This window comes from Chlamydotis macqueenii, chromosome 4 (genome assembly GCF_036417535.1).
Source record: "Chlamydotis macqueenii isolate bChlMac1 chromosome 4, bChlMac1.mat, whole genome shotgun sequence".
NCBI lineage: Eukaryota > Metazoa > Chordata > Aves > Otidiformes > Otididae > Chlamydotis > Chlamydotis macqueenii.
Window position 1 is genome coordinate 35,083,436 of NC_141559.1, and position 18,381 is coordinate 35,101,816.

General features: G+C 53.8%; 2 protein-coding genes across 2 annotated transcripts; both read left to right on the forward strand.

Annotated features, from left to right (window-relative positions):
- Positions 1 to 4,900: 4,900 nt before the first annotated feature.
- Positions 4,901 to 5,908, forward strand: LOC147600935 (inositol 1,4,5-trisphosphate receptor-interacting protein-like 1). The gene is made up of 2 exons (XM_086747661.1): positions 4,901 to 5,018; positions 5,301 to 5,908. Exons 1-2 carry the CDS (start codon positions 4,901 to 4,903, stop codon positions 5,906 to 5,908), a joined length of 726 nt encoding a protein of 241 aa, XP_086603787.1.
- An 8,175-nt stretch (positions 5,909 to 14,083) lies between these two features.
- Positions 14,084 to 15,091, forward strand: LOC147600936 (inositol 1,4,5-trisphosphate receptor-interacting protein-like 1). Its single transcript, XM_086747662.1, has 2 exons — positions 14,084 to 14,201; positions 14,484 to 15,091. Exons 1-2 carry the CDS (start codon positions 14,084 to 14,086, stop codon positions 15,089 to 15,091), a joined length of 726 nt encoding a protein of 241 aa, XP_086603788.1.
- The last annotated feature ends 3,290 nt before the right edge of the window (positions 15,092 to 18,381 follow it).

An 18,381-nucleotide genomic window follows, 5' to 3' on the forward strand; every position in this document is an offset into this window, starting at 1 on the left:
GTCTCCCCGGAGCCTCCTCTTCTCCAGGCTGAACAGCCCCAAATCTCTCAGCCAGTCCTCATAAGAGAGGTGCTCCAGCCTTTTTATCATCTTTGTGGCCCTCCTCTGGACCTTGTCCAACTGGTCCATGTCCTTCTTGTGTTGGGGGCTCCAGAACTGGACACAGTCCTCCAGGTGGGGTCTCACCAGGGCAGAATAGAGGGGGAGAATCACCTCCCTCAACCTGCTGGCCACGCTTCTCTTGATGCAGCCCAGGATGCGGTTGGCCTTCTGGGCCGCAAGGGTGCATTGCCTGCTCATGTTGAGCTTCTTGTCCACCAGCACTCCCAAGTCCTTCTCCTCAGGGCTGCTCTCAATCCATTCCCCGCCCAGCCTGTATTTGTGCCTGGGATTGCCATGACCCAGGTGCAGGACCTTGCACTTGGCCTGGTTGAACTTCATGAGGTTGGCATAGGCCCACCTCTCCAGCCTGTCAAGGTCCCTCTGGATGGCATCCCTCCCTTCCAGCGTGTCGACAGCACCACACAACTTGGTGTCATCGGCAAACTTGCTGAGGGTGCACTCTACCCCACTGTCCATGTCGCCAACAAAGATGTTGAACAGGGCCGGGCCCAACACGGACCCCTGAGGGATGCCACTCGTGACTGGTCTCCACATGGACATTGAGCCGTTGACCACCACTCTCTGAGTGCGGCCATCCAGCCAACTCCTTATCCACCGAGTGGTCCGTCCATCAAACCCATGTCTCTAGTTTAGAGAGAAGGATGTCGTGTGGGACAGTGTCAAAAGCTTTGCACAAGTCCAGGTAGATGATGTCTGTTGCTCGTCCCTTGTCCACAGATGCCGTCACCCCGTCATAGAAGGCCACCAGATTGGTCAAGCACGATCTGCCCTGACAGCCATGTTGGCTGTCACCAACCACCTCCTTGCTCTCCATGTGCCTTAGCATGGTTTCCAGGAGGATCTGCTCCATGACCTTGCCAGGCACAGAGGTGAGGCTGACCGGCCTGTAGTTACCCGGGTCTTCTTTATTCCCCTTTTTAAAAATGGGGGTTATGTTCCCTCTCTTCCAGTCATCGGGGACCTCACCAGACTGCCACGACTTCTCAAATACGATAGCCAGTGGCTTGGCAACTTCATCTGCCAGTTCCCTCAGGACCCGCGGATGGATCTCATCAGGTCCCATGGACTTGTGCACCTTTAGGTTCCTCAGATGATCCCAAACCTGCTCTTTGAGTACAATGGGCGGTTCTTCATCCTCGCAGTCCCTGCTTGCACCTTCTACAGCTTGGGTGGTGGGACAAGAACTCTTGTCGGTGAAGACTGAGGCAAAAAAGTCATTGAGTACCTCAGCCTTCTCCATGTCCTGGGTAACCAGGACACCAGTTCCCTTCTGGAGGGGGCCTACATTTTCCCTGGACTTTCTTTTGTCCCCTACGTACCTATAAAAGCTCTTCTTGTTGCATTTTATATCCCTGGCCAGATTCAGTTCTGCCAGGGCTTTGACCTTCCTTACCTTATCCCTGGCGACTCGCACAGCCTCTTTGTAGTCCTCCCAGGCTACCTGTCTCCATTTCCACCCTCTATAGGCCTCCGTTTTTACTTTCAGTTGGTCCAGGAGCTCCTTGCTCAGTCACGCCGGCCTCCTGGCCTTTTTGCCCGACTTGTTTTTCATTGGGATGCACCTCTGCTGAGCTTGGAGGAGGTGCTCCTTGAATATAGACCAACTTTCCTGAGCCCCTCTTCCCTCCAGGGCCGCCTCCCATGGCACTTAGCCCATCAGGTCCCTGAAGAGGCCGAAGTCTGCCCTCTTGAAGTCTAGGGCAGAGAGCTTGCCGTGTAGTTTCCTTGCTGCCCCGTGGATCTTGAACTCCACCATCTCATGGTCGCTGCAGCCAAGGCTGTCCTTTAGTTTCACATCCCCCACCAGTCCCTCCCTGTTGGTGAGCACAAGGTCGAGCATGGCACCCCTCCTTGTCAGCTCCTCTATCACCTGCAGGAGGAAGTTATCATCCATGCATTCCAGGAACCTCCTGGACTGCCTGTGCCCTGCCGTGCCGTGCTGTCTCTCCAACAGATGTCAGGGTGGTTGAAGTCCACCATGAGGACCAGGGCCTGTGACCGTGAGGCTGCACCTATCTGGCTATAGAGCGCCTCGTCTGCTCTGTCTTCCTGGCCAGGTGGCCTGTAAAAGACCCCACCGTAATGTGGCCCGTAGGTGGGACCCCACACTGGAGCAGGGGAGGAATGTGAGGAGTTGTTCCCCGACGATGAAGCAAGACTCAGCCCGGCCCGGCTGCAAGAAGTGGAGAGGAAGTGAGACTAGAAGCAATGCTGAGAGGCGTCCGCCTGCCTGTTGTGAAGAATTTTTGTGGTGAGAGGAACGGCTGCAGCCGGCAAGGTCAGTGAAGAAGGAGGGGCAGGAGTAATGCGGCTCCTGGCAGAGGTTCCCCTGCAGCCCAAGTTGGTGCAGCCCGTGGTGAGGCAGGTTGTCCCCCTGCAGCCCATGGAGCTCCACGGAGGAGCAGAGATCCACCTGCAGCCCGTGGAGGACCCCACGTTGGGGCAGGTGGAGGCCTGAAGGAGGCTGTGGCCCGTGGGGGGCCCGCTGGGGCAGCCGTTCTGGAGGGAGTGCACCCCGTGGAAGAGAGAACCCGTGCCGGAGCGGTTTCATGAAGGACTGTGGCCCGTGGGTTGGACCCCACACAGGGGAGGAATGTGAGGAGTTTTTCCCCTGACGATGAAGCAGCGGCGTATAACAACGCGTGATGAACTGACCGTAACCCCCATTCCCTGTTCCCCCCTGTGCCGCTTGGAAGGCGGGGGAAGGTGGTAGAGATAATGTGAAGCCCGAGAAGAAGGAGGGGTGGGGGCAGGTTATCTTGTTCTCGGTCTCATTGTCCTGCTGTTTTTTAGCAATCAGTGAATAGTTTTCCCCTAGTCGAGTCTGTTTTGCCCCTAACGGTGAGAGAAGGAGTTAAAGAAATCTTAATAGATATGGCATTGATTAATTATTGCTGTGCATCCTAAGGAATCAAGTTGATAAATAGTGCTTAATGTTTTGTTAACTACTTCCTTAATAATTTGCTAACCATTGTGCAAACTATTTGAAGCAGAAAGTCTTGCAATTCTCCACGAAAGACAGTTCCCGGTAAGGACTAGGGGGGTCGCTTCAAGAACCAGCTAAAACCGACCCTGCAGCTTGAATGAAAGCCAAGGGATAACTGAGTTTGCGCAAGAACAAAAGGTTACTAGCGGTGACGAAGAGGAGTCACCTGCCTTCATCCCCACGACCCCCGACGACCACCACCAGGAGGCACTGCGCAAGCCCAGACAGGAGGAGTTTATGAAAATGACCCCTTGGGACTAATTTTAATACGAAGCGGGGATAGGTCATGCATATGTATAGGCGTATTGTGAAACTTTATGTGTATGTAACATTTGGTTGTATAAATTTAAAGTGAGTTGCCACGTAAGGCGCGCACGGTTTTGGTGGGACTACCCCCCTGTGCTGCCCAGCGCTGAATAAACATACCTACTTTACAATCTTACAGATTGTGGAGTCCGTTTTCCGCACGTCAACGGTAAATTTAAGCATTTCTCCCTGTCCTTATCTGAAACCTGGAGCCTTTGTTCTCATATTATCTCTGCCTATTCTCTTGGAGTGTGGGGGGGAGTGAGAGAGAGAAGGCGTAGTCTGGTCCTGACCAGGGCTAAACTACAACAGCACCTTAACCAATGGGGGCCGTCTGCCTGCTTAGTCAAGAGAGTCCCTGTGAGCTCCCTGCTGCCGGATGGGTTTGTACTGGGTGTGATGGCCAGGAGCCACTGAGCTGGGCGGTGGGGACAAAGGCTGGGGCCTGCCGTCTGGGTGATGCTGTTCTGGTGGCTGTGAGAGCACAGAGGAGGGGCCAGGGGGTTTCTAACCCCGAGCGAGAGGCGAGCCACTCAGGGCAGGGCACGGCACCACCCTCGGGACTGGGGACAGAGGTGCTCGGGTCTCCCTGCGGTGGCAGTGCCCAGAGAGGCTCTGGGGATGCGTCAGGACGCTGTTGTGTGGCGGGGATGGGGCCTGTGGTGTCCCTTGCCCTTTCTCGGGGCACAGCCCAGCCAGGGGCTGGTCATCAGGGCGGCTTGGGCAGGACGGGCCCCATGCTGGCTCCAGCCAGGGCCCGCGGCCCCTTCAAGCCTGTTGCCAGCAGTGCCCAAACGCCGTCTGGGAAGAGCCTGTGGCTCCCATCCCTGCAGTGCTTGCAAACCCTGCCCTTGTTCCCTCCCACCTCTCCTACGGGCCCCCAGCTCCAGGCAGCTCCTGCCCCACTGCCCCGGTCCCGTGCTCCCTGCCACCCAGCCCTGCTGAGCCCCTTTTTCTCCTGCTGAGAGAAGGTGTTAAAAAAACCTTAGTAGAGATGGCATTGTTCAATTATTGCTGTGCATGCTAACACAAATGATCCTCTGCTTTGCTAATTAGCTATTGTGAAAACTACCTAAGGGGAGGGGAAGTCTTGCGTTCCTCACAAGGACAGTCCATGATAAGAACTGAGGGGCCTTGCTTTGTGCCCTGAAGCAGAAGTCCTGCACTTCCTCACAAGGACAGTTCCTGATAAGAACTGGGGAGCCTCCTTCAAGAACCAGCTAAAAGCGACCAAATGACTCATTGGGACTAATTTTAATACAAAGCCGGGATAGCTCATACATATGTATAGGCGTGTTTTAAAACTTCATGTGTATGTAACACTGGGTTGTATAAATTCAAAGTGAGTTGCCTCGTCAGCCGCGCACGGTTTTGGCGGGACTACCCCCCCCACCGCGTGCTGCCCGGCGCTGAATAAACATACCCACTTTACAATCTTATAGATTGTGGAGTCCGTTTTCCGCACGTCACCGCCTCCTCCAGGCCATGGCTGCCGGACTTGGCCTCCTTGTGATTGTGCTGGCCACCCAGCATGGGCTGAAGACCCATCATCAGAAAGACGTGGCCACAGCCCAGCAGATGCAGCAGCGTGAGGAGTATCTGCGTGAGAAGATGATTCAGCCGCTGGAGGAGATGGAGCAGAGCAACTGCACGTGGGAAGACTGGCTCCTCCGGTCTGTGTTGCAGCACTGGCCGCTTTTGACCACGGCAGGAGCCATGGTCCTGCTCGCTGACATCTGCTGGCTGGCCAGGGAAGTGAACTTTGCCTCTGTCAGCTGCAGTGAGCAGGACAGCTCCAGCAGCGAGGAGGTGGAGGAGAAGGAGGAAGATGAGGAGGAGGAGGAAGACCTCAGTGGTGTCAAGTCTTTGGCTTGTGAATCGGCAGAGCAGCGCCTGCCTGAGACGTGCAAGGTGCTGAAGAAGCTGGTGGGCGACCTCCTTGGAATGTGCCAAGTGGTTTCCAAGAGGACTTTGATGCCGCAGATGCAGGCAGCCGTTGGGATGGACGACAGCTGTGAAACCTGGCGCATCCAGGAGGACAGCATCTCCTACCGCCTGCTGGTGTTCCTGCGGCCACCCCCCGGGCACTCTTTCAGCCTGGAGCCGGCCACCACGGGGCAGCTGCCAGCAAGGCGCTGCAGCGTGCGTGTGGGGCTGGAGTGCATGTGCTGGAGGGAGCAGCTGCTGGGGGACAGTTTGTGCTTTCTCCACCATCCCGAGGACAAGCTGCGGACGGATCAGAGCTCGTACCTCCTGCGTACCCTCTGCACGTGCTCCTACTTAGACGTGGAGAAGATCGCCTGCTGGGCCCAAGGGCTGGTGAGATCAGCCTGGCTGCTTTTTCCTCAGTCGCACGACTGCCAGCTCATGGTGCTGCCCTCCTCCCACTCCTGCAGGTTCCAGCTGACAAGCCCCTCCAAGATGAACATCTGCACTGAGGTGACCTTTGCAGTGCAGCAAGGCAGCTCAGTGTCCTACCTGAGCCTGGAGTAGGCAGAGGCCGCCTTCACCAGCAGCACAGCGCGGCCGGAGAGCTGCGCTGCTGTCGAGGTGCAGCTTTTCAGACCGAGGGCGACGCCACCCAGCAGGACAATTTACACGTGCCAGGTCTGCAGCTCTGCGCCCACGTGCTGGTGGCCCCAGGCTTCTGCAGCCATGCCCGTGACCCTGAGGACCTGCTTTCCTCTCAGACGGACGGGGCCCGGGCGACAGTTTCGCACACTGGGCCAGGCTGATCGCAGAGACTGCCTGGGGAGTCTGTGCCGCAGATGTGGACAAACGAGGCGTGGAGATGACGCTGCTCGAGAGGAGCTGAGCGTGACGGGAGTTTGGGGAGTCTGCCCTGGTCCAGCTGAAGATGCCATTGCAGCTGAGAGTGCTGTTAGCACGTATAAGGGGATGGGACCAGCCATCCCACTGGAAAGAACTGATGGGCCCTGTGGGCCCTTTATTTGATACATTGTAAATAACAATATAATTTTTATTGTAATGAAAATAAATGAATTTGTGTTAACCAACTCTCTGTGAGTGTGCCTGGAAAGCCCTTGAAAGTTCTAGCCAAGCCCACGCAGTGGCTGCTGGGGTCTCCAGGTAACGAGCACGCCTAGGAGACCACCTTAACCAATGGGGCTGACCTGACCGTATCGGACCACAAGCCCTGGTTTCCCTTGGGTTGTAACTGGCGTCTGCTGGGAGACCCCTTTGAGGCAGCGTTCCTTGAAGCAGCAGCTCTCAATTGGAGACTCTCCCCTTGGATCAGGATGCCATTCAAGGAAACCCTCCAGAATTCAGTGTCCTTACCTCACAGAGGAGTGGTTACACGTTTTAAGTCATCGTTCTAAGCTTACATTTGGTTAGTTACCAAATCTAGACGCGTAAGTCTGTAGGGCCAGATGGGATCTACCCAATGATACTGAGGGGGCTGGCAGAAGTGTTCACCAAGCCACTTTCCATCACTTATCAGCAATCTTGGCTGAGGTCTTAAAGGGCTTTTCCAACCTAAATGATTCTATAATTCTATGATTCTTATTAGATAAACTTAATGATTGATGTGAGTTTCCATTCACAGTTATTTCACTACTGCTTTGTGCATTCTAGTTATACTTATGTCTCCTAATATATTGTGGGGCAACCATATCCATCAATTTACAGAACACCACAAATTCCATTTAAAAAAAAAAAAATCCCCAGAAAGTCTTGGAATCTCATGTTTTTGCAAAGCTGGTGTTTTAGAAATTTGCAGTGAGAAACAAGCTACTTGGAGTTTCCCAATGCTTTCCAGAAGGTAAGAGTATGCCTGCAGATAGCTATTGCAGAGCAGCCCCAAAGCTTCCCAAGAGACTCACTCTTCACTTTGACAGATGCTCTTCAAACAGAGTGAAGAGAGAGGGTTCACTCCAGGTGTCCATTTACAGACATCTGCGGCTTGCTGGGTGTCCAGAGGGTACTGGCAGGTAAGAAAAAGAGTTTCCAGGAAACTCAGGCCCTTCTGGGCCAGCAGTTTGAGGCTGCTGCAATATGCCATAGAACCTACAGAGACACAGGACTATTCCTAGACAAGTTCAACATCTCAGTCCCAGCCCTATTCTCTGCTCCAGAGAGCCTCACAGTCGCATTTTTCATCCCCTTGGCCTCTGTCACTGGGAAAAATTGAAACAGAGTAGCTGAAGTAGGAACAGGTTTAGACCAACTCTAAATGCTTTTGCATCTAATGTGAGAAAGAGTAATTAAGAGCTGCTTAAAAGGTAAAATAAAACAAGTGTACCAGAATCTTATATAGTTTCTCACCAGTTGACAAAAAAAAAGCACTTAAAACGTTAATTTTTCTGCAGTGTAAAGGTGAGATTGATTCACAGAAGAAGGTCACTTTTTCTCCTGAGGTCGTCTAGCTAAGGATGCTCTGTCCAGAAACCTGTGCTGCTTCTATGAACAGGGTTTGAAGCAACTGCTGCGTGACCAGCTGGACGATCATAAAGCTAAGATGGAACTCAGTGCAATCCTATGCATGACAATGAATGCCACGGGTTCATCTATGAGATATCTGCCCACTGAATAATTTTTTTTTTTACAAAATGATGTACTGCAGATTCTCTTCGAGCAAACACCCTTGGATTCAATGATTAGGAAAAAAGCAAGTTAACTTTGCCAAGTAGGTGAGGTTGACTGTGTACCAAAGACACTAATAGTACAGATGGAAAGAAACAGCTTGTTCTGGTTTTATTTAGTGAGGGGGGGCTAAGGTGGCAGCTTCTGGAACAAGCTGCTCTAGAAGTTGTTCCCCTTTGTTCAGTGGACTCGGCCGAGCCTAGGGCAGACCCGCTGCTGGCCAAGGCTGAACCAACTGGTAGCAGAATGTTCTGTGATAATGCCTCTGTGCTAACGTATTTAAGAAGGGGAAACCAGAAAAAAAAATAGGAGAGAAGATGTGAAGATGCTGAGCAGGGGCAGAGAGGGAGAGGCGCAAGCCTTGTGGGCCTTGCAGGCCTCAGCCTCTGGCCTGCCGCCGGGCGGCTGTGTGGGCCCGACTCAGCCCGGCCCGGCTGCAAGAAGTGGAGAGGAGATGAGACGTGAAGAGATGCTGAGAGGCGTCTGCCTGCCTGTGGTGAAGAATTTTTGTGGTGAGAGGAACGGCTGCAGCCGGCAAGGTCAGTGAAGAAGGAGGGGCAGGAGTAATGCGGCTCCTGGCAGAGGTTCCCCTGCAGCCCAAGTTGGTGCAGCCCGTGGTGAGGCAGGTTGTCCCCCTGTAGCCCATGAAGGTCCACAGAGGGGCAGAGATCCACCTGCAGCCCATGGAGGACCCCACACTGGGGTAAGTGGATGCCTGGGGGAGGCTGTGGCCCGTGGAAGGCCCGCTGGGGCAGCCGTTCTGGAGGGAGTGCATCCCGTGGAAGAGAGGTCCCACTCCGGAGCAGTTTCATAGAATCATAGAATCATAGAATGGTTTGAGTTGGAAGGGACCTTCAAAGGTCATCTAGTCCAACCCCCCTGCAAGGAGCAGGGACATCCCCGACCAGATCAGTTTGCTCAGAGCCTCATCCAGCCTGGCCTTGAACGTTTCCAGGGATGGGGCTTCCACCACCTCTCTGGGCAACCTGTTCCAGTGTTCTATAACTCGCATTGTAAAAAAATTTTTCCTAATTTCCAATCTAAATCTACTCCCCACTATTTTAAAACCATTACTCCTTGTCCTATTGCAACAGGCCCTACTAAACAGCCTCTCCCCATCTTTCTTATAGGCCCCCTTGAGGTATTGGAAGACCGCTATCAGGTCTCCCCGGAGCCTCCTCTTCTCCAGGCTGAACAGCCCCAAATCTCTCAGCCAGTCCTCATAAGAGAGGTGCTCCAGCCTTTTTATCATCTTTGTGGCCCTCCTCTGGACCTTGTCCAACTGGTCCATGTCCTTCTTGTGTTGGGGGCTCCAGAACTGGACACAGTCCTCCAGGTGGGGTCTCACCAGGGCAGAATAGAGGGGGAGAATCACCTCCCTCGACCTGCTGGCCACTCTCCTCTTGATGCAGCCCAGGATGCGGTTGGCCTTCTGGGCCGCAAGGGTGCATTGCCTGCTCATGTTGAGCTTCTTGTCCACCAGCACTCCCAAGTCCTTCTCCTCAGGGCTGCTCTCAATCCATTCCCCGCCCAGCCTGTATTTGTGCCTGGGATTGCCATGACCCAGGTGCAGGACCTTGCACTTGGCCTGGTTGAACTTCATGAGGTTGGCATAGGCCCACCTCTCCAGCCTGTCAAGGTCCCTCTGGATGGCATCCCTCCCTTCCAGCGTGTCGACAGCACCACACAACTTGGTGTCATCGGCAAACTTGCTGAGGGTGCACTCTACCCCACTGTCCATGTCGCCAACAAAGATGTTGAACAGGGCCGGGCCCAACACGGACCCCTGAGGGATGCCACTCGTGACTGGTCTCCACATGGACATTGAGCCGTTGACCACCACTCTCTGAGTGCGGCCATCCAGCCAACTCCTTATCCACCGAGTGGTCCGTCCATCAAACCCATGTCTCTAGTTTAGAGAGAAGGATGTCGTGTGGGACAGTGTCAAAAGCTTTGCACAAGTCCAGGTAGATGATGTCTGTTGCTCGTCCCTTGTCCACAGATGCCGTCACCCCGTCATAGAAGGCCACCAGATTGGTCAAGCACGATCTGCCCTGACAGCCATGTTGGCTGTCACCAACCACCTCCTTGCTCTCCATGTGCCTTAGCATGGTTTCCAGGAGGATCTGCTCCATGACCTTGCCAGGCACAGAGGTGAGGCTGACCGGCCTGTAGTTACCCGGGTCTTCTTTATTCCCCTTTTTAAAAATGGGGGTTATGTTCCCTCTCTTCCAGTCATCGGGGACCTCACCAGACTGCCACGACTTCTCAAATACGATAGCCAGTGGCTTGGCAACTTCATCTGCCAGTTCCCTCAGGACCCGCGGATGGATCTCATCAGGTCCCATGGACTTGTGCACCTTTAGGTTCCTCAGATGATCCCAAACCTGCTCTTTGAGTACAATGGGCGGTTCTTCATCCTCGCAGTCCCTGCTTGCACCTTCTACAGCTTGGGTGGTGGGACAAGAACTCTTGTCGGTGAAGACTGAGGCAAAAAAGTCATTGAGTACCTCAGCCTTCTCCATGTCCTGGGTAACCAGGACACCAGTTCCCTTCTGGAGGGGGCCTACATTTTCCCTGGACTTTCTTTTGTCCCCTACGTACCTATAAAAGCTCTTCTTGTTGCATTTTATATCCCTGGCCAGATTCAGTTCTGCCAGGGCTTTGACCTTCCTTACCTTATCCCTGGCGACTCGCACAGCCTCTTTGTAGTCCTCCCAGGCTACCTGTCTCCATTTCCACCCTCTATAGGCCTCCGTTTTTACTTTCAGTTGGTCCAGGAGCTCCTTGCTCAGTCACGCCGGCCTCCTGGCCTTTTTGCCCGACTTGTTTTTCATTGGGATGCACCTCTGCTGAGCTTGGAGGAGGTGCTCCTTGAATATAGACCAACTTTCCTGAGCCCCTCTTCCCTCCAGGGCCGCCTCCCATGGCACTTAGCCCATCAGGTCCCTGAAGAGGCCGAAGTCTGCCCTCTTGAAGTCTAGGGCAGAGAGCTTGCCGTGTAGTTTCCTTGCTGCCCCGTGGATCTTGAACTCCACCATCTCATGGTCGCTGCAGCCAAGGCTGTCCTTTAGTTTCACATCCCCCACCAGTCCCTCCCTGTTGGTGAGCACAAGGTCGAGCATGGCACCCCTCCTTGTCAGCTCCTCTATCACCTGCAGGAGGAAGTTATCATCCATGCATTCCAGGAACCTCCTGGACTGCCTGTGCCCTGCCGTGCCGTGCTGTCTCTCCAACAGATGTCAGGGTGGTTGAAGTCCACCATGAGGACCAGGGCCTGTGACCGTGAGGCTGCACCTATCTGGCTATAGAGCGCCTCGTCTGCTCTGTCTTCCTGGCCAGGTGGCCTGTAAAAGACCCCACCGTAATGTGGCCCGTAGGTGGGACCCCACACTGGAGCAGGGGAGGAATGTGAGGAGTTGTTCCCCGACGATGAAGCAAGACTCAGCCCGGCCCGGCTGCAAGAAGTGGAGAGGAAGTGAGACTAGAAGCAATGCTGAGAGGCGTCCGCCTGCCTGTTGTGAAGAATTTTTGTGGTGAGAGGAACGGCTGCAGCCGGCAAGGTCAGTGAAGAAGGAGGGGCAGGAGTAATGCGGCTCCTGGCAGAGGTTCCCCTGCAGCCCAAGTTGGTGCAGCCCGTGGTGAGGCAGGTTGTCCCCCTGCAGCCCATGGAGCTCCACGGAGGAGCAGAGATCCACCTGCAGCCCGTGGAGGACCCCACGTTGGGGCAGGTGGAGGCCTGAAGGAGGCTGTGGCCCGTGGGGGGCCCGCTGGGGCAGCCGTTCTGGAGGGAGTGCACCCCGTGGAAGAGAGAACCCGTGCCGGAGCGGTTTCATGAAGGACTGTGGCCCGTGGGTTGGACCCCACACAGGGGAGGAATGTGAGGAGTTTTTCCCCTGACGATGAAGCAGCGGCGTATAACAACGCGTGATGAACTGACCGTAACCCCCATTCCCTGTTCCCCCCTGTGCCGCTTGGAAGGCGGGGGAAGGTGGTAGAGATAATGTGAAGCCCGAGAAGAAGGAGGGGTGGGGGCAGGTTATCTTGTTCTCGGTCTCATTGTCCTGCTGTTTTTTAGCAATCAGTGAATAGTTTTCCCCTAGTCGAGTCTGTTTTGCCCCTAACGGTGAGAGAAGGAGTTAAAGAAATCTTAATAGATATGGCATTGATTAATTATTGCTGTGCATCCTAAGGAATCAAGTTGATAAATAGTGCTTAATGTTTTGTTAACTACTTCCTTAATAATTTGCTAACCATTGTGCAAACTATTTGAAGCAGAAAGTCTTGCAATTCTCCACGAAAGACAGTTCCCGGTAAGGACTAGGGGGGTCGCTTCAAGAACCAGCTAAAACCGACCCTGCAGCTTGAATGAAAGCCAAGGGATAACTGAGTTTGCGCAAGAACAAAAGGTTACTAGCGGTGACGAAGAGGAGTCACCTGCCTTCATCCCCACGACCCCCGACGACCACCACCAGGAGGCACTGCGCAAGCCCAGACAGGAGGAGTTTATGAAAATGACCCCTTGGGACTAATTTTAATACGAAGCGGGGATAGGTCATGCATATGTATAGGCGTATTGTGAAACTTTATGTGTATGTAACATTTGGTTGTATAAATTTAAAGTGAGTTGCCACGTAAGGCGCGCACGGTTTTGGTGGGACTACCCCCCTGTGCTGCCCAGCGCTGAATAAACATACCTACTTTACAATCTTACAGATTGTGGAGTCCGTTTTCCGCACGTCAACGGTAAATTTAAGCATTTCTCCCTGTCCTTATCTGAAACCTGGAGACTTTTTTTCTCATATTATCTCTGCCTATTCTCTTGGAGTGTGGGGGGGAGTGAGAGAGAGAAGGCGTAGTCTGGTCCTGACCAGGGCTAAACTACGACAGCACCTTAACCAATGGGGGCCGTCTGCCTGCTTAGTCAAGAGAGTCCCTGTGAGCTCCCTGCTGCCGGATGGGTTTGTACTGGGTGTGATGGCCAGGAGCCACTGAGCTGGGCGGTGGGGACAAAGGCTGGGGCCTGCCGTCTGGGTGATGCTGTTCTGGTGGCTGTGAGAGCACAGAGGAGGGGCCAGGGGGTTTCTAACCCCGAGCGAGAGGCGAGCCACTCAGGGCAGGGCACGGCACCACCCTCGGGACTGGGGACAGAGGTGCTCGGGTCTCCCTGCGGTGGCAGTGCCCAGAGAGGCTCTGGGGATGCGTCAGGACGCTGTTGTGTGGCGGGGATGGGGCCTGTGGTGTCCCTTGCCCTTTCTCGGGGCACAGCCCAGCCAGGGGCTGGTCATCAGGGCGGCTTGGGCAGGACGGGCCCCATGCTGGCTCCAGCCAGGGCCCGCGGCCCCTTCAAGCCTGTTGCCAGCAGTGCCCAAACGCCGTCTGGGAAGAGCCTGTGGCTCCCATCCCTGCAGTGCTTGCAAACCCTGCCCTTGTTCCCTCCCACCTCTCCTACGGGCCCCCAGCTCCAGGCAGCTCCTGCCCCACTGCCCCGGTCCCGTGCTCCCTGCCACCCAGCCCTGCTGAGCCCCTTTTTCTCCTGCTGAGAGAAGGTGTTAAAAAAACCTTAGTAGAGATGGCATTGTTCAATTATTGCTGTGCATGCTAACACAAATGATCCTCTGCTTTGCTAATTAGCTATTGTGAAAACTACCTAAGGGGAGGGGAAGTCTTGCGTTCCTCACAAGGACAGTCCATGATAAGAACTGAGGGGCCTTGCTTTGTGCCCTGAAGCAGAAGTCCTGCACTTCCTCACAAGGACAGTTCCTGATAAGAACTGGGGAGCCTCCTTCAAGAACCAGCTAAAAGCGACCAAATGACTCATTGGGACTAATTTTAATACAAAGCCGGGATAGCTCATACATATGTATAGGCGTGTTTTAAAACTTCATGTGTATGTAACACTGGGTTGTATAAATTCAAAGTGAGTTGCCTCGTCAGCCGCGCACGGTTTTGGCGGGACTACCCCCCCCACCGCGTGCTGCCCGGCGCTGAATAAACATACCCACTTTACAATCTTATAGATTGTGGAGTCCGTTTTCCGCACGTCACCGCCTCCTCCAGGCCATGGCTGCCGGACTTGGCCTCCTTGTGATTGTGCTGGCCACCCAGCATGGGCTGAAGACCCATCATCAGAAAGACGTGGCCACAGCCCAGCAGATGCAGCAGCGTGAGGAGTATCTGCGTGAGAAGATGATTCAGCCGCTGGAGGAGATGGAGCAGAGCAACTGCACGTGGGAAGACTGGCTCCTCCGGTCTGTGTTGCAGCACTGGCCGCTTTTGACCACGGCAGGAGCCATGGTCCTGCTCGCTGACATCTGCTGGCTGGCCAGGGAAGTGAACTTTGCCTCTGTCAGCTGCAGTGAGCAGGACAGCTCCAGCAGCGAGGAGGTGGAGGAGAAGGAGGAAGATGAGGAGGAGGAGGAAGACCTCAGTGGTGTCAAGTCTTTGGCTTGTGAATCGGCAGAGCAGCGCCTGCCTGAGACGTGCAAGGTGCTGAAGAAGCTGGTGGGCGACCTCCTTGGAATGTGCCAAGTGGTTTCCAAGAGGACTTTGATGCCGCAGATGCAGGCAGCCGTTGGGATGGACGACAGCTGTGAAACCTGGCGCATCCAGGAGGACAGCATCTCCTACCGCCTGCTGGTGTTCCTGCGGCCACCCCCCGGGCACTCTTTCAGCCTGGAGCCGGCCACCACGGGGCAGCTGCCAGCAAGGCGCTGCAGCGTGCGTGTGGGGCTGGAGTGCATGTGCTGGAGGGAGCAGCTGCTGGGGGACAGTTTGTGCTTTCTCCACCATCCCGAGGACAAGCTGCGGACGGATCAGAGCTCGTACCTCCTGCGTACCCTCTGCACGTGCTCCTACTTAGACGTGGAGAAGATCGCCTGCTGGGCCCAAGGGCTGGTGAGATCAGCCTGGCTGCTTTTTCCTCAGTCGCACGACTGCCAGCTCATGGTGCTGCCCTCCTCCCACTCCTGCAGGTTCCAGCTGACAAGCCCCTCCAAGATGAACATCTGCACTGAGGTGACCTTTGCAGTGCAGCAAGGCAGCTCAGTGTCCTACCTGAGCCTGGAGTAGGCAGAGGCCGCCTTCACCAGCAGCACAGCGCGGCCGGAGAGCTGCGCTGCTGTCGAGGTGCAGCTTTTCAGACCGAGGGCGACGCCACCCAGCAGGACAATTTACACGTGCCAGGTCTGCAGCTCTGCGCCCACGTGCTGGTGGCCCCAGGCTTCTGCAGCCATGCCCGTGACCCTGAGGACCTGCTTTCCTCTCAGACGGACGGGGCCCGGGCGACAGTTTCGCACACTGGGCCAGGCTGATCGCAGAGACTGCCTGGGGAGTCTGTGCCGCAGATGTGGACAAACGAGGCGTGGAGATGACGCTGCTCGAGAGGAGCTGAGCGTGACGGGAGTTTGGGGAGTCTGCCCTGGTCCAGCTGAAGATGCCATTGCAGCTGAGAGTGCTGTTAGCACGTATAAGGGGATGGGACCAGCCATCCCACTGGAAAGAACTGATGGGCCCTGTGGGCCCTTTATTTGATACATTGTAAATAACAATATAATTTTTATTGTAATGAAAATAAATGAATTTGTGTTAACCAACTCTCTGTGAGTGTGCCTGGAAAGCCCTTGAAAGTTCTAGCCAAGCCCACGCAGTGGCTGCTGGGGTCTCCAGGTAACGAGCACGCCTAGGAGACCACCTTAACCAATGGGGCTGACCTGACCGTATCGGACCACAAGCCCTGGTTTCCCTTGGGTTGTAACTGGCATCTGCTGGGAGACCCCTTTGAGGCAGCGTTCCTTGAAGCAGCAGCTCTCAATTGGAGACTCTCCCCTTGGATCAGGATGCCATTCAAGGAAACCCTCCAGAATTCAGTGTCCTTACCTCACAGAGGAGTGGTTACACGTTTTAAGTCATCGTTCTAAGCTTACATTTGGTTAGTTACCAAATCTAGACGCGTAAGTCTGTAGGGCCAGATGGGATCTACCCAATGATACTGAGGGGGCTGGCAGAAGTGTTCACCAAGCCACTTTCCATCACTTATCAGCAATCTTGGCTGAGGTCTTAAAGGGCTTTTCCAACCTAAATGATTCTATAATTCTATGATTCTTATTAGATAAACTTAATGATTGATGTGAGTTTCCATTCACAGTTATTTCACTACTGCTTTGTGCATTCTAGTTATACTTATGTCTCCTAATATATTGTGGGGCAACCATATCCATCAATTTACAGAACACCACAAATTCCATTTAAAAAAAAAAAAATCCCCAGAAAGTCTTGGAATCTCATGTTTTTGCAAAGCTGGTGTTTTAGAAATTTGCAGTGAGAAACAAGCTACTTGGAGTTTCCCAATGCTTTCCAGAAGGTAAGAGTATGCCTGCAGATAGCTATTGCAGAGCAGCCCCAAAGCTTCCCAAGAGACTCACTCTTCACTTTGACAGATGCTCTTCAAACAGAGTGAAGAGAGAGGGTTCACTCCAGGTGTCCATTTACAGACATCTGCGGCTTGCTGGGTGTCCAGAGGGTACTGGCAGGTAAGAAAAAGAGTTTCCAGGAAACTCAGGCCCTTCTGGGCCAGCAGTTTGAGGCTGCTGCAATATGCCATAGAACCTACAGAGACACAGGACTATTCCTAGACAAGTTCAACATCTCAGTCCCAGCCCTATTCTCTGCTCCAGAGAGCCTCACAGTCGCATTTTTCATCCCCTTGGCCTCTGTCACTGGGAAAAATTGAAACAGAGTAGCTGAAGTAGGAACAGGTTTAGATCAACTCTAAATGCTTTTGCATCTAATGTGAGAAAGAGTAATTAAGAGCTGCTTAAAAGGTAAAATAAAACAAGTGTACCAGAATCTTATATAGTTTCTCACCAGTTGACAAAAAAAAAGCACTTAAAACGTTAATTTTTCTGCAGTGTAAAGGTGAGATTGATTCACAGAAGAAGGTCACTTTTTCTCCTGAGGTCGTCTAGCTAAGGATGCTCTGTCCAGAAACCTGTGCTGCTTCTATGAACAGGGTTTGAAGCAACTGCTGCGTGACCAGCTGGACGATCATAAAGCTAAGATGGAACTCAGTGCAATCCTATGCATGACAATGAATGCCACGGGTTCATCTATGAGATATCTGCCCACTGAATAATTTTTTTTTTTACAAAATGATGTACTGCAGATTCTCTTCGAGCAAACACACTTGGATTCAATGATTAGGAAAAAAGCAAGTTAACTTTGCCAAGTAGGTGAGGTTGACTGTGTACCAAAGACACTAATAGTACAGATGGAAAGAAACAGCTTGTTCTGGTTTTATTTAGTGAGGGGGGGCTAAGGTGGCAGCTTCTGGAACAAGCTGCTCTAGAAGTTGTTCCCCTTTGTTCAGTGGACTCGGCCGAGCCTAGGGCAGACCCGCTGCTGGCCAAGGCTGAACCAACTGGTAGCAGAATGTTCTGTGATAATGCCTCTGTGCTAACGTATTTAAGAAGGGGAAACCAGAAAAAAAAATAGGAGAGAAGATGTGAAGATGCTGAGCAGGGGCAGAGAGGGAGAGGCGCAAGCCTTGTGGGCCTTGCAGGCCTCAGCCTCTGGCCTGCCGCCGGGCGGCTGTGTGGGCCCGACTCAGCCCGGCCCGGCTGCAAGAAGTGGAGAGGAGATGAGACGTGAAGAGATGCTGAGAGGCGTCTGCCTGCCTGTGGTGAAGAATTTTTGTGGTGAGAGGAACGGCTGCAGCCGGCAAGGTCAGTGAAGAAGGAGGGGCAGGAGTAATGCGGCTCCTGGCAGAGGTTCCCCTGCAGCCCAAGTTGGTGCAGCCCGTGGTGAGGCAGGTTGTCCCCCTGTAGCCCATGAAGGTCCACAGAGGGGCAGAGATCCACCTGCAGCCCATGGAGGACCCCACACTGGGGTAAGTGGATGCCTGGGGGAGGCTGTGGCCCGTGGAAGGCCCGCTGGGGCAGCCGTTCTGGAGGGAGTGCATCCCGTGGAAGAGAGGTCCCACTCCGGAGCAGTTTCATAGAATCATAGAATCATAGAATGGTTTGAGTTGGAAGGGACCTTCAAAGGTCATCTAGTCCAACCCCCCTGCAAGGAGCAGGGACATCCCCGACCAGATCAGTTTGCTCAGAGCCTCATCCAGCCTGGCCTTGAACGTTTCCAGGGATGGGGCTTCCACCACCTCTCTGGGCAACCTGTTCCAGTGTTCTATAACTCGCATTGTAAAAAAATTTTTCCTAATTTCCAATCTAAATCTACTCCCCACTATTTTAAAACCATTACTCCTTGTCCTATTGCAACAGGCCCTACTAAACAGCCTCTCCCCATCTTTCTTATAGGCCCCCTTGAGGTATTGGAAGACCGCTATCAGGTCTCCCCGGAGCCTC

What these genes read in the sequence shown, in the direction of transcription:
- LOC147600936 (XM_086747662.1), top strand. Translation starts at nt 14,084, where the DNA reads ATGGCTGCCGGACTTGGCCTCCTTGTGATTGTGCTGGCCACCCAGCAT. An exon ending in GCAGCGTGAGGAGTATCTGC is followed by an intron (nt 14,202 to 14,483) that starts GTGAGAAGATGA and finishes GTGAATCGGCAG; the next exon opens with AGCAGCGCCTGCCTGAGACG.
- LOC147600935 (XM_086747661.1), top strand. Translation starts at nt 4,901, where the DNA reads ATGGCTGCCGGACTTGGCCTCCTTGTGATTGTGCTGGCCACCCAGCAT. An exon ending in GCAGCGTGAGGAGTATCTGC is followed by an intron (nt 5,019 to 5,300) that starts GTGAGAAGATGA and finishes GTGAATCGGCAG; the next exon opens with AGCAGCGCCTGCCTGAGACG.